We start from the raw sequence: 12540 nt of genomic DNA, 5'->3' as shown, positions 1-12540 counted from the left end.
AAGTTTCACTAGCATCAGAATAGTATTCAAAACAAGTGCAACAAGAATTTGTATTTTATTTTTATTTTTTATTTTTTTTATTAATGACTGGTTAAGTGCTCATGGAAAAGATGTGTTTTTAGTCGTTTTTTGAAGACAGAGAGTGAGTCAGCTTCACGGATGGAGTTGGGAAGGCCATTCCACCATCTTGGTGTGATGAAGCTGAAAGTCCGGGAAAGTGTTTTGGTGCCTCTTTGTGTTGGTACAACAAGGTGATGTTCCTTGGCCGACCGCAGGCTTCTAGTGGGCGCATATCTCTGCATAAATGATTTTAGGTATGCTGGAGCAGACCCAGTGACTGTTCTATATGCCAGCATCAGAGCCTTGAATTTGATACGTGCATCAACTGGCAGCCAGTGGAGAGAGACAAGGAGTGGTGTAACATGCACTTTCTTTGGTTCATTAAAGACCAGACATGCTGCTGCATTCTGGATCATTTGCAGGGGTCTAATTGCACATGCAGGGAGGCCTGCAATGAGAGTGTTACAGTAGTCCAGTCTAGTTATGACAAGTGACTGGACAAGCAGTTATGTGGCATGTTCAGAGAGGAAGGGTCTTCTCCTGATATTGTAGAGTCTAAATCTACATGATCTTGTGGTCTTTGAGATGTGGTCTGAGAAATTTAGTCTGTTGTCGATGGTTAGATTTCTGACCATTTTGGAAGACGTTACTGTAGTTGCACCCAGCTGCACAGTGATGTTGTGTTCAACAGCAGGGTTGGCTGGAAAGACAAGGAGTTCAGTCTTGGCTGGGTTGAGTTGCAGGTGGTGTTCCTTCATCCAGGCCGAGATGTCTGCCAGGCAGGCTGAAATTCGATCAGTCACTGTGGTGTCGTTGGGCTGGAAAGACAAGTAGAGTTGCGTGTCATCAGCGTAGCAGTGGTAAGAGAAACCATGTGCCTGAATGATGAGTCCCAGTGATGTTGTGTATATATAGAAGAGAAGTGGCCCAAGCACTGATCCCTGAGGTACCCCAGTAATTAGCTGATGTGGCTTGGATACCTCACCTCTCCAGGCTACCTTGAAGGACCTACCTGAGAGATAGGAATTAAACCAGTCAAGCACAGTTCCTGTGATGCCCAGCGAGGAGAGGGTAGAGAGTAAGATCTGATGGTTGACTGTGTCAAAGGCTGCAGAAAGGTCCAGTAGAATCAGGACGAATGATCTCGATTCAGCTTTCGCCTGTCTCAGCGACTCAGTGACAGACAGCAGAGCAGTCTTGGTGGAGTGTCCACTTTTGAAGCCTGACTGATTGTCATCCAGCAGCTTGTTCTGTGAGAGATAAGCAGAGATTTGATTGAAAACTGCCCTTTCAAGTGTTTTTGCCATGAATGGGATGAGAGAGACTGGTCTGTAGTGTTCTGTTTGTGTGGGGTTAAGTGCGGGTTTCTTCAGCAGCGGGGTTACTCGAGCCTGCTTAAATGTAGTGGGAAAAGTGCCTGTAGATGTTAAACAGGTGAGGCAATCATGTCATAGTATATAGGGAGCCTCCAAAAACAGCCTAGTCCTTCAAGGATCATTTGAGACATGTCAATTTGCCAAAAGATGCTTTAGCAAATAGTCCAGCACTTTGAGAACAATGTTCCCCAAAGACAAATTGGAAGGATTTTGGCCATTTCACTGTCTTCAGCGCACAATATATTTAAAGGTTTCAAGGAATCTGGTCAAATCTCTGTGCGTAAAGGGCAAGACAAAAACCACTTCTGAATGGAGGTGATCTCTGATCCCTCAGACATCACTGTCTAAAAAAACATAATCTGTAATGGATATCATGAACATGGGTTTAGGATTATTTTAGTAAGCTTTGTTAGTCAACACCACTCGCTGCTGCATCCACAGATTACTATGCAAAGCAGAAGCCCTACATCAACACTGTCTCATCTTAGATGGAAAGTAGAACATCTTAGATGGAAAGTAGAACAGTGGAACTGTGTTTTTTTGGTCCGATGAGTCCACATTTCAAATAGTTTTTGAAAAACTCAGCCGTTGTGTTCTCTGCGCCAAAGAGGAAAAGGACCATCCACACTGTTATCAGCGTCAGGTCCAAAAGCCAGTGTCTGTATGGGCCAGGGGTGTGTCAATGCCCATAGCATGGGTAACTCGCACATCTGTGAGGGCACCATTAATGCTGACAGATACAGTACTGTACAAAAGTTTTAGGCACTTGTGAAAAACATTCAAAGTGAGGATTTCTTAAAAAATTATGACATAAATAGTTTTCATTAATCAGTTAACGTCATACAAAGTCCAGTAAACAGAAAAAATCTAAATCAGTATTTGGTGTGAACAGCACTAATTCTCCTACTTACGCCTGGACACAGTTTTTCTTGGTTGTTGGCAGATAGGATGTCCCAAGCTTCTTGGAGAATTCACCACATTTCTTCTATCTGTTTAGGCTGTCTCTATTACTTCTGTCTTTTCTTGTAATCTCAGACTGACCCGATGTTCAGTGGGGGGGCTCTGTGAGGGCCATGCCATCTGCTGCAGAGCACCCTGTTCTTCTATTCTATTCTATTTGCAAAAGGAATGTTTGGGAGTATGTATATTTCCTATTGACACTAAAGTAGCAGATATAAATAACCATCTTAAGACAAATGTTTTTGTGAAACATCTTATGTGCCTAAGATTTTGCACAGTAATGTATGTACAAATTTTGGAGTAACATATACTGCCACCCAGCACAGTCTTTTCCAGGGACGTCCCTGCATTTTCCTGCAGGACAACTTCAAACCACATACTGGCTGAATAAGCAGAGAGTGCAGGTGCTAGACTGACCTGCCTGGTAACCATGGATTTAATTTCAGATATTTTACTCTGGATAGGGCACCCGGCAGGGTTGCCCTCTTTCCCCATTATTGTTCTGTCTTGCCCTGGAATCATTAGCAGCCGCGATAAGGAAGGAGGATGATTTTCCAGGGGTGGTGGCGGGAGGTATGGCGCATAAGCTTTTGGTTTACACAGATGATATATTATTATTCATCTCTGACCCCACTAGATCTGTGCCTTGCCTCCACAGAATTATTCATTCCTTTTCTAAGTGCTCTGGGTACAGACTGGTCTAAATCTGAAGCTTTGGCTCTGACAGCGTACTGCCCAGCGATGGCTTTTCAGCCGGGCGTCTTCCAGTGGCCCAAACAGGGCATTAAGTACTTGGGCATTTTATTCCCAAAAAATGTGTGTGATTTAGTTAGAGTTAATTTTGACCCCTTAATAAAAAGGTTTTCAAGCAATGTGAGCAGGTGGGCTTCATTACATTTATCTATGATTGGGAAGGTTAATGTCATTAAAATGAGTTGTATTCCAAAATTCAACTACCTGCTACAATCTCTCCCTGTAGATGTCCCCCTCTCTTTTTTCAAGCAATTTGATAGCATAGCAAAGTCCTTCATTTAGAATGGTAAGTGTCCCAGATTACATTTCAAGAAGTTACATAGGCTGATTGACAAAGGTGGGCTAGGCCTACCCAAGATTTTGTTTTATTATTATGCATTCGGTCTCAGACATTTGGCTCATTGGTCGCTTCCACCTGAAAGAGCCCCTCCCTGGTTTTGTATTAAACAGGAAGTTCTTGCCCCTATTTCGCCATTGCAAATCCTTTCTATCAAACTAATCGGAGAAGTTAAATTATACCGTTATCTCGCATTTGCCCTCGGTATGGACAAAAGTGTCCAGAGTGTTTAATTCAGTCATTTATTTAAATGTTGCCTCGAGCATATGGCTGAACCCAAAATTATGTATTAATAAGTCCTCTTTCTGCTGGTCAGAGTGGATTGTGAGGGAGGTTAATACACTCGGTGACCTATATGAGAGTGGAGTGTTGCGATCCTTTGAAAATTCGGTTCAACATTTTGGGATTCCCAGATCTCAGTTCTTTAGGTATTTACAGCTGCGCCACCTGTTCTGTACTATTTTTGGGAGTAGCATACACCCCCCTAAAGTGGCAGATACTCTGGGAGTGGTGATAACTGCTTTTGGAAAAGGTCATGAGGCATCAGTGTATTACTCCCTGTTAATTCGTAGTCTGGGGGACGGAGCTTTAACTTCTATCAAGAGATTATGGGAGAAAGATTTAAACTTGGTATTGGAGGAGGGTGTGTGGGCTAGGATTCTAAAAAACATCAAGTCTGCATTTAGAGATGCAAGGGTTCACCTTATGCAATTCAAGATTTTACATCAATTCTATTGGACCCCCTCTAGATTGTATAGGCTTGGTCTTAAAGACACACCCACCTGCCGGCGATGCCAGTCAGAAGATGGAGACACAACCCATGTTTTTTGGTGGTGTGTTAAGATCCAAGAATTTTGGTTGAAGGTTCAGAGTTTTATGTGTGACGTATTGGGCACTCAAATTTCATTTTGCCCCAGACTCTATATTTTGGGCGATGGGGCGGTCATCAATATGGTGGATAAACACATAAAAAATTGGGTTCTGACCAGTGTTATGATCGGCAGACAGCTTATCTTAAGGGGATGGAATTCAGCTGGAGCACCCTCATTTTGGGAGTGGTGTGCGGAGATGGGGAGGGTGGCAGCTTTCGAGGAGGTGTCATGTAGAAGGCTGGGGATTTGGGATTTGTTTGAAAGGAAATGGGGCAGTTATTTAGCATTTTTTGGGGGACTCTCGGGGAGGGGATGTGGAGAGAGAGGTATAGTGTTGAATGTGTATGATTATAATAATTTTTAATTTTTTTGTGTATGTGTGTATTCTTATGTGTGACCACAGGGGTGTTCATTGAGGGTCAGGGTGGGGTTGGTGATTGGGGAGGGATAATAGTGGGGGTTAAATGTTGATTCAGTGTATATATGTTGTGTTTTTCTGTGTTATATCTACGAATCAATAAAAAATGTTAATCGGGAAAAAAGATACATTCTCTTAAAGCAAGTCTAAATATCTTATATGTTGCTTCTCAAGTAAATGTATTTTTAGACAATTTTAAATGGAAAACAAGACAAAAACACTTGATAGCAATCAGATTTTTTGGCTGTGATTTTTTTTTTTTTTATTGAATTAAACTTAATAAAAAGTATTTTTTTTTCCTTTAATTCAGTGAATGTCATTTAGAGGTATTTTTAAAAGATTATTTTGTCCTCTTTATTGTTAGTAAGCACGTTTAATACAACCTTTTAAGTCAGGGCACAAGCTGAATAGTTGATTAAGAGCTAATGATTAATCATTGCAATAATCACAGAATAGTCGAATAATCATTAGATTAGTCGTTTATCAAAATAATCGTTAGTTGCAGCCCTATTTATGTGTGTTAGATAGGGATGGGAATTGTATAAGGAATTTAACAATTCAGGTTCTGAATCCTCTTTACGATTCCAATTCCTTAGTGGTTCCATTAATGATACTTACTTTTGAGGAAGAAGTATTTGGAAAAAAGAAATGAGTTTTTTATTGCATTTACTGCCCTCAGCAATCAGTTGCCAAATTATGGGATCATTTCAGATTTAAACAGAGCAGATATATCAAATCAGAAATTAATTTAATACAATTCTTGGAAAAGACATGTTTACAGACCTTTTAATGACTTTTTAATAACTTTTTAGATGCACAGATGCAGTCCAATAATTGGTCCTACTCTAACTTTATAAGAAAAAAACTAATCTAAACAAAAAATAGTGCTAACATCTTTTTTATAAATGTGTATATATATATATATATATATATATATATATAAAATTCCACTGATTACGACAAAAACGTTTAGGTCTATATTTAACTACACATTGTCATATGAACAACCAGTCATTAACTGCACAGACTAACACAAGTCTTAAACACTGTAACACTGTAATCGTTCTTGTTTCATTTCAAGCTGGGCATGATGGAGGTCAGCCACACTAAAAAGAACTGGCTCAAAAGAGTAATTTGTTCTGGAATGGTATTATACTGGTCGTGCTGTGTTTCGTGCTGTAGATTTAGCAGAGGGGTAGCAATACTGCTCATTCGTGCTGCAAGGAACACTGTCAAGTATTTTAATCCTGTGCTCCCTCCACATTGACGGAAAAATGCATGTCCAAGAACAGTTAACTGAACAAATATTTATTGGTTCACTTATGTTTTTAAAAATGGAACTGGTTCAGAATATGATCCGGTTCATGGTTCCTACCCGTATTCTTAGATATCTAAAAAATATTCCCTACTAATATTGCAAACCAATATTAGAAACTTAATGTTAGGAGTTGAATCACCAAAATATACTGTCTATTAATGTGGTACAAATAGCAACTTTGATGTTAAATCTGTCTATTGTATTTTTAGTTTAGTTAGTTTTAGTTAGACAGTGTCATAAAGTCCTGGAGGAAAAAAATGGGTCATTTTATCTCAAGAGGAGGTGTCTGATTTTGTTGGGGTAGGGAACATGAAAGGCAGAGGAAATTAACATGAAAAGAACCTGCCCTCGTTCTACTTTCTGCTTATTAAGCTTTGGCAAGGTAAGTAAAAACACAGTGCACATGGTACTAATGAGGACTTCTGAAGTGTGGCATAAAAAACCCAAACCATAACTCAACGTGCCAGCCACTGTGCCATTTAAACCCCAAACCTAAACTAGAGAGGGAGACAGAAAAACACAAAAACACAGGAGGGTATTTGAGTTTTAAATATACACACTTTTATCTTTCCTCATAACTATATCCCTCAAACCAGAAGTTGTTATGGGCTGCTTCAAAATGGTTTTTAGCTCAAAGTATTTACTACTGATACAAGCTATTTCACATCAGATAAACAGCCTTTTGGAGATATTGCCCATGTCCTCTTGATAGAAAATGGCATTTTATCTTTCATACCACTTCAGTTATATAACCCATTCTAAAGTGTCAGTATGCCATAAAATCAAAACACAAGACTAAATACATTACATAAATAAGAAATACGAAATACAGTGTATTTAGAGAATTAGTCTCCTTGGCTTCTGTAAACAGTATGTGATTAGTTTGCAGTATTAGCACATTTTGTCGGCTCTTATGTGTATTGTTTGTGTGGCTAGAACAGTTGGACACCATTTCTAATAGAGAAAAATAAACAGAGATGGTTTAAGTCATTTTCGTATGATTCAGATTTGGTTTTGATCGCTTATTTAGCTTCTAACAAAGACAAATTTGCATTGCCAAACAGGCTTGATGTTGGGCATCATCACTGGGTAACAAGCCCCCTTTGACCTTCAGACATCGTCCTGCCCTAAAATAATCAGCTCAAAGCTCATATTTTTGCTATTTATTTACTGTTTACACATTTGTAGTATTGTTATTAATCCATGTTCATCTCAGTACAGCTGTCCCTACAAATCCTGTTTACCTGGTTTGCAGGGGTTTGTTTTCCCACCCTGGGCGGAATCGTTATGTCAGGATTGGAATTGATTAGTGCCTCCCCCCGCTGTAATCTAGTCTGAACCTGACTGAAATCACAAACGATCCCAATTCCTCCTTTAAACCACCCCTGCAGACTTCCTGCAATCCGCTGGTGACATTGTCATGTCTTTTAAAGGACATCTCTTGCGGTGTATGTTTTGCTTTTTTTTTCTTAGATATCTAAAAAATATTCCCTACTAATATTGCAAACCAATGTTAGAAACTTAATGTTAGGAGTTGAATCACCAAAATATACTGTCTATTAATGTGGTACAAATGTGGTGACATTGTCATGTCTTTTAAAGGACATCTCTTGCGGTGTATGTTTCGCTTTTCAGTCAGGTGGCTTTACTCCCAGTGTCCGTTTGTCAGATATGGATGGTAGTAGATATGGTTTATGGGGGCTTTTAGTTGCATCTCTTATCTGTGCGGTGCAGAACGTCCCATGGAGCAGATACTGTACTGCGGGTGACATATATCGTTTGGTGTGACTTAGTTTACCTGACTGCCATCTCATGCCATATGCTACAAATGTAGATGCTGATTTCAACCTTACGTTAAAGGGATAGTTCAGCCAAAAATTCTGTCATAATTTACTCAGCCTCCTGTTTTTCCGAACCCATATAACACAGATGATTTCAAGGAGAATGCCTCCGGTACCATTCACTTTCATGTACAAGTATAATCTAGATTGAATGTTGGAGATGAATGAATGAATGTTACATTATATAGTGCTTTTCTGACACTACAATCAAAGTGCTTTACATAGTGAATAGGGGACTCTCCTCAACCACCACCAGTGTGCAGCATCCACCTGGATGATGCGACGGCAGCCATAGTGCGCCAGTACGCTCACCAGGCACCAGCTATTGGTGGAGAGGAGAGAGTAGAGTGATAGAGCCAGTTCATGGATTGGGCTTATTAGGAGGCCATGACTGATAAGGGCCAATCGGGGGAATATGGCCAGGACACCAGGGTTACACCCCTACTCTTTTCGAGAAGTGTCCTGAGATTTTTAGAGTCAGGTTTAACGTCTTATCTGTAGGACGGTGCCTTTTTACAGTACAGTGTCCCCGTCACTATACTGGAGCATTAGGACCCACACAGACCGTAGACTCTTCCAGAGGTATTAGGGAGATGGATTTATTATCATGGGTTGTAAAAATCCATACTGGCCATCATCCAGGTCAAAGGTCAAAACAGCTGGAGTATGACTGTGAATTATTGATTGGAGGTCAGTGGGTTTAGTGCTCCTGAAGGCATATCATTACAGTAGTGTTCAGCATACCTGCCAACACTCTCTCGATTTTACCGGGTTTCTCCCGTTTTTCCACCCCTCCTCCCGCTGAACTCCTGATTTAAAATTTCTCCCGATAAACTCATGATTTTCTGCATCCACACTTTGCCCAACAGAATTTATTATTAGACCTCCAGGTAGGGTTGCCACCTATCCCGTAAAATACGCGATCGTCCCGTATTTAAAAATGAAACGATGCGTCCCGTATCGAATCAGTACGGGACGCGATTTGTCCCATAAGCTGGACAGATAATAATAATATAAACTGTTATAATATACTGTTTAAACAGTTAACAGTTTATTTCTGAGATGATATCTGGACACCACTGGCGGAATTAATCATGCACGTAATGAGGTCATGTGACAGCAATGTAACACACTACTGTTTGTTACTGTTTGTATACAACTAAAAATAGGCCTGCAAATCCATTTTTGTACCACTCAGTGGACATCTTACCTGCAACTAATGTGCCCAAACGTTCAACAACACTTACAGCTTTGACCACTTGGGGGGCAGTGATTTGAATTTCATTATGTTCAGACTGTTTCAGCAGCCAAACTTTTGACCTACTCTTGCCGAATTCACAGTGTGATCAGTCTGATTTTTCAGTGGCGGATGCCAATAACAATATCTAAAGAACACTGTGGCCCTTGGCCGATATAATGCTGAATCATAATATCTGTAATAATCATAATTTAATGACAACACATGAGATGTTCACAGAATTCCTTAAATTAACTCTTATACAATATTCACTCAAAAATCACAAAAATTTGAAAACGGAAATTGTTTATTATCCATTGAAGGAAACTGTTCTCTCAAATTGGCCAAATATTGGCAGATATTTATCTGTTTTGACAGTTTTGTCCTTTTTCCAGGAGCTGAGGATGTGGTGATGGCCTTCTCAAGATCAGAGACTGAGGACAGGAGACAGTGACCTCTCGCCATGCCAAGTCACTACAGCTGAATACCACACAACACTGTTGACTGATGGAGAGGGCGGAGCCCGAGATAGGAGAGGGGCGGGGCTTTGCTGCATGTCAATTGCCCCACTGCCCTTCTCTTCCCCATTTCCCTCCTCTTCCTCACACTAACTGTTACACTATCGAGGATGCGGCTTCACTACCTGATGAATTACAGCAAATGAGTCCCGAAAGAGTCTCCGCTGGGATATATTTGATTTTGTTTTATAGGATTTGTTTTGTTTTTGGTTCCCATGAGAGACTGAATGGACCAAGAGCTTCATTTGTCTGGTCAAACCAAGAAAGAATATAAAGAGCCTTATGGGTTATGTCATTAGAAACAACCTTGGTTTAATCTTGTTCCATTTTTTTTATTTTTATTTTTTTGTAGTTTCTTTTTTTTTTTTTTATTATTGTCCAATGGGTCATGGAGGTAGGCTTTTTTTATTTTTATTTTTTAAGGATTTTTGTTTGGTTATCAGTTGTTTAGCAGTTGTTTGCATGATAATGTCATTGAAATATTAATCTTGTTGCGGAGGCTTGGGAATTGCGTCAAAACGGATGAGGCCCGTATGCGAGCACACACTCGCAGAATGATTTACACAAATTACCTGATGTATCATTATCTCTTTTTTCAATGTTTGAATTAATGTGAAATTTCATAGCCTTTTTTTTTTTTTTTTTTTGTACAGAACATGAGAAAAAAGTAGAAAAGTGAACGAGCTGTGCCAATTGTGTTTTATGTAAAATATTTCTAAAGGTATCTAATGAATGTCTTAGGTCCTTATTTATTTTTCCAATGTCTTAAATTTAGTAATAAACATGATCCCACCCCCAATAAACTTTTTAAATTCTGATTTGTAACATCATGTTTTGATACAAATGACCTTACAAACCATAATATACAGAAATTCTTGAGCACATCAACGGAAATAGCCACAGCCTTAATAATAATTGTGATAACAGAATGTGCCATACTCAGACATGAGTTACCATATATTTGACTGTCTAATACAGTGATTTAGTGGTGCTAGTGAAAGACACATTTTCTAATTATTCTAATTAAAGTCAATGGGGAATACAAGCTTGTGGTAATTAAACAGCCCTCTTACTTGAAGGGATATTTCACCCAATCTAGGGATAGTTACTTACCCTAATGTTGTTCCAACATTCATTTTTTTACTTTTAACAGTTCAATTAAATAGATTTTTTGGCCTCTGACCTTTTTGGTAACATTATGTTCATTATTTAATGTGTATTCTTGTTTTGTTAACTTGCTTACATAATTATTGTATCTTTAGTGTTTTGAAATGACGCATGCCTGCTTTGTTGTTTATACGGTGTATGTTCAAGTAGCTCTGTAATGGTTATGAGAGCCTTGCTGCATTAAACATCAATGTACATCTCTTTTTAATCCATGCATTTAAGTCCTTTTGAAAGTTCTCGCTAATATCCTAATATTCCAGCAATAAGAATTTGATTGAATGTCTTCATTCACGGAGACTACATGGCCAGCAGCCACATTATCTCTCAACAATGACAGTAAAGGGCATCTGATTACTTTTAACTGTTGTTTTAAAATCATGTTTAAATCCTTAATTTGTCTATGCATTGTTTCTTAACATTCAGAAGCATATGAACGTGTCTTACTGCAATCATGTCAGGCTGAGTATGCGGCCTTTTAGCCTTTGAATCATGAATGTCATTGTTTTTGAATTCTTGTTTAATTCATTGACATCATGGCATGTTGTCCTTACTCCCTTGAGCTGTAAAACTATTTAATGTGAATTGCTTTTTTTTTTTATTGTTTTAAAATTCAATTGAATAGTTGTTTTATGCCATATGGCTGTTGACTACATCCCTTGACTTAAATGCATCCAAAATCTATACCAACTGAAACATTAAATGAGTTTAAAACTGCCTGTTGTGTTGGTTTCCAGTGGAATTTATTCTGAAATCATAAACTAGCAAGATTACAGTGTTCCAACCCTTCTATCTTTGTGATAAGAACTAAGCTGGAGAAAGATTGCATTGTGCCACGATCAAAATAAGGGCATATTTTGCCCATCTTTCTGGAATGCTCTTTAATTTACTCTAGGACCTGATAAGATGCCACTGCAAGAAAATAAAAGATAAAAATAAGTGTGTAAACATAAGAAAGGAAGAGAAAACTTCAAATAGGTTGTAGGTGAGCAAAAATGTTTTGAATGTAAACAGAATTTTTTACCATTTGTGATTTAAAAATTCATGCACCAAAGGGTTAATTGTTGATCCAACCCAATCTCATATCAAGTAAAAATAAATGAACCAACAAACAATGTTATGATTTTTCCGAAGTTGAAGCACTAAACCTAAACATAACCATAAAGTCTAAACCCTTACCCAAACCTTAAACCTAACCAGGATTAATAGGAAAATCCCTATTGTGTACCACGGGAGAAAGAGCAACATTGGGGTTTTGAACGAGCGTTATTAAGATTTTTTTTCCCAAACCTAACCTTAAAATCTAACCCCTTACCCAAACCCTAAACCTAAACCTAAACTGTTGGATTGGAGGCAAGATAAAATGTAATGCCTGTATTGTATTGGTTTGTTGATATGCTGGTCTCTGAGGTAATAAAAGACTATAGATCCTATAGTTGCATAGATCCCTCCATTATATTTTGTCTCTGCCTCTAGTCTTTTTAATCACACTATTATTCGCAATAACATCAACAAACCGTTAACTTTGTCCTTAAAAATATTAAATTCTTTAGTGTTTAATAGCCTACCCACCTAAAGCAACCATAGTTCAGTACAGTACAGGCTGCTGCTAACTGCAGATTACAGTCTGTTTCCCCATCCTGATTACATGAATTCCCAATATAATAGTCAACATCTGTTCACCGT

At 38.7% G+C, this 12540-nt stretch overlaps 1 protein-coding gene across 1 annotated transcript in view; it reads left to right on the top strand.

The window, feature by feature from the left end:
• ctnnbip1 (catenin, beta interacting protein 1) overlaps positions 1–11571 on the top strand; it is a 49450-nt gene extending 37879 nt beyond the window's left edge. Inside the window, exon 4 of the mRNA XM_051660969.1 lies at positions 9568–11571. Coding sequence (XP_051516929.1) covers positions 9568–9626 — 59 coding nt within the window. The 3' untranslated portion in view covers positions 9627–11571. The remainder of the gene's footprint in view (positions 1–9567) is intronic.
• Positions 11572–12540: the final 969 nt, after the last annotated feature.

The sequence above is a fragment of the Myxocyprinus asiaticus genome, chromosome 28 (genome assembly GCF_019703515.2).
Source record: "Myxocyprinus asiaticus isolate MX2 ecotype Aquarium Trade chromosome 28, UBuf_Myxa_2, whole genome shotgun sequence".
Classification (NCBI taxonomy): domain Eukaryota; kingdom Metazoa; phylum Chordata; class Actinopteri; order Cypriniformes; family Catostomidae; genus Myxocyprinus; species Myxocyprinus asiaticus.
Note: the sequence above shows the minus strand (reverse complement) of the source record. Positions and strands in the feature narration are given on the sequence as shown.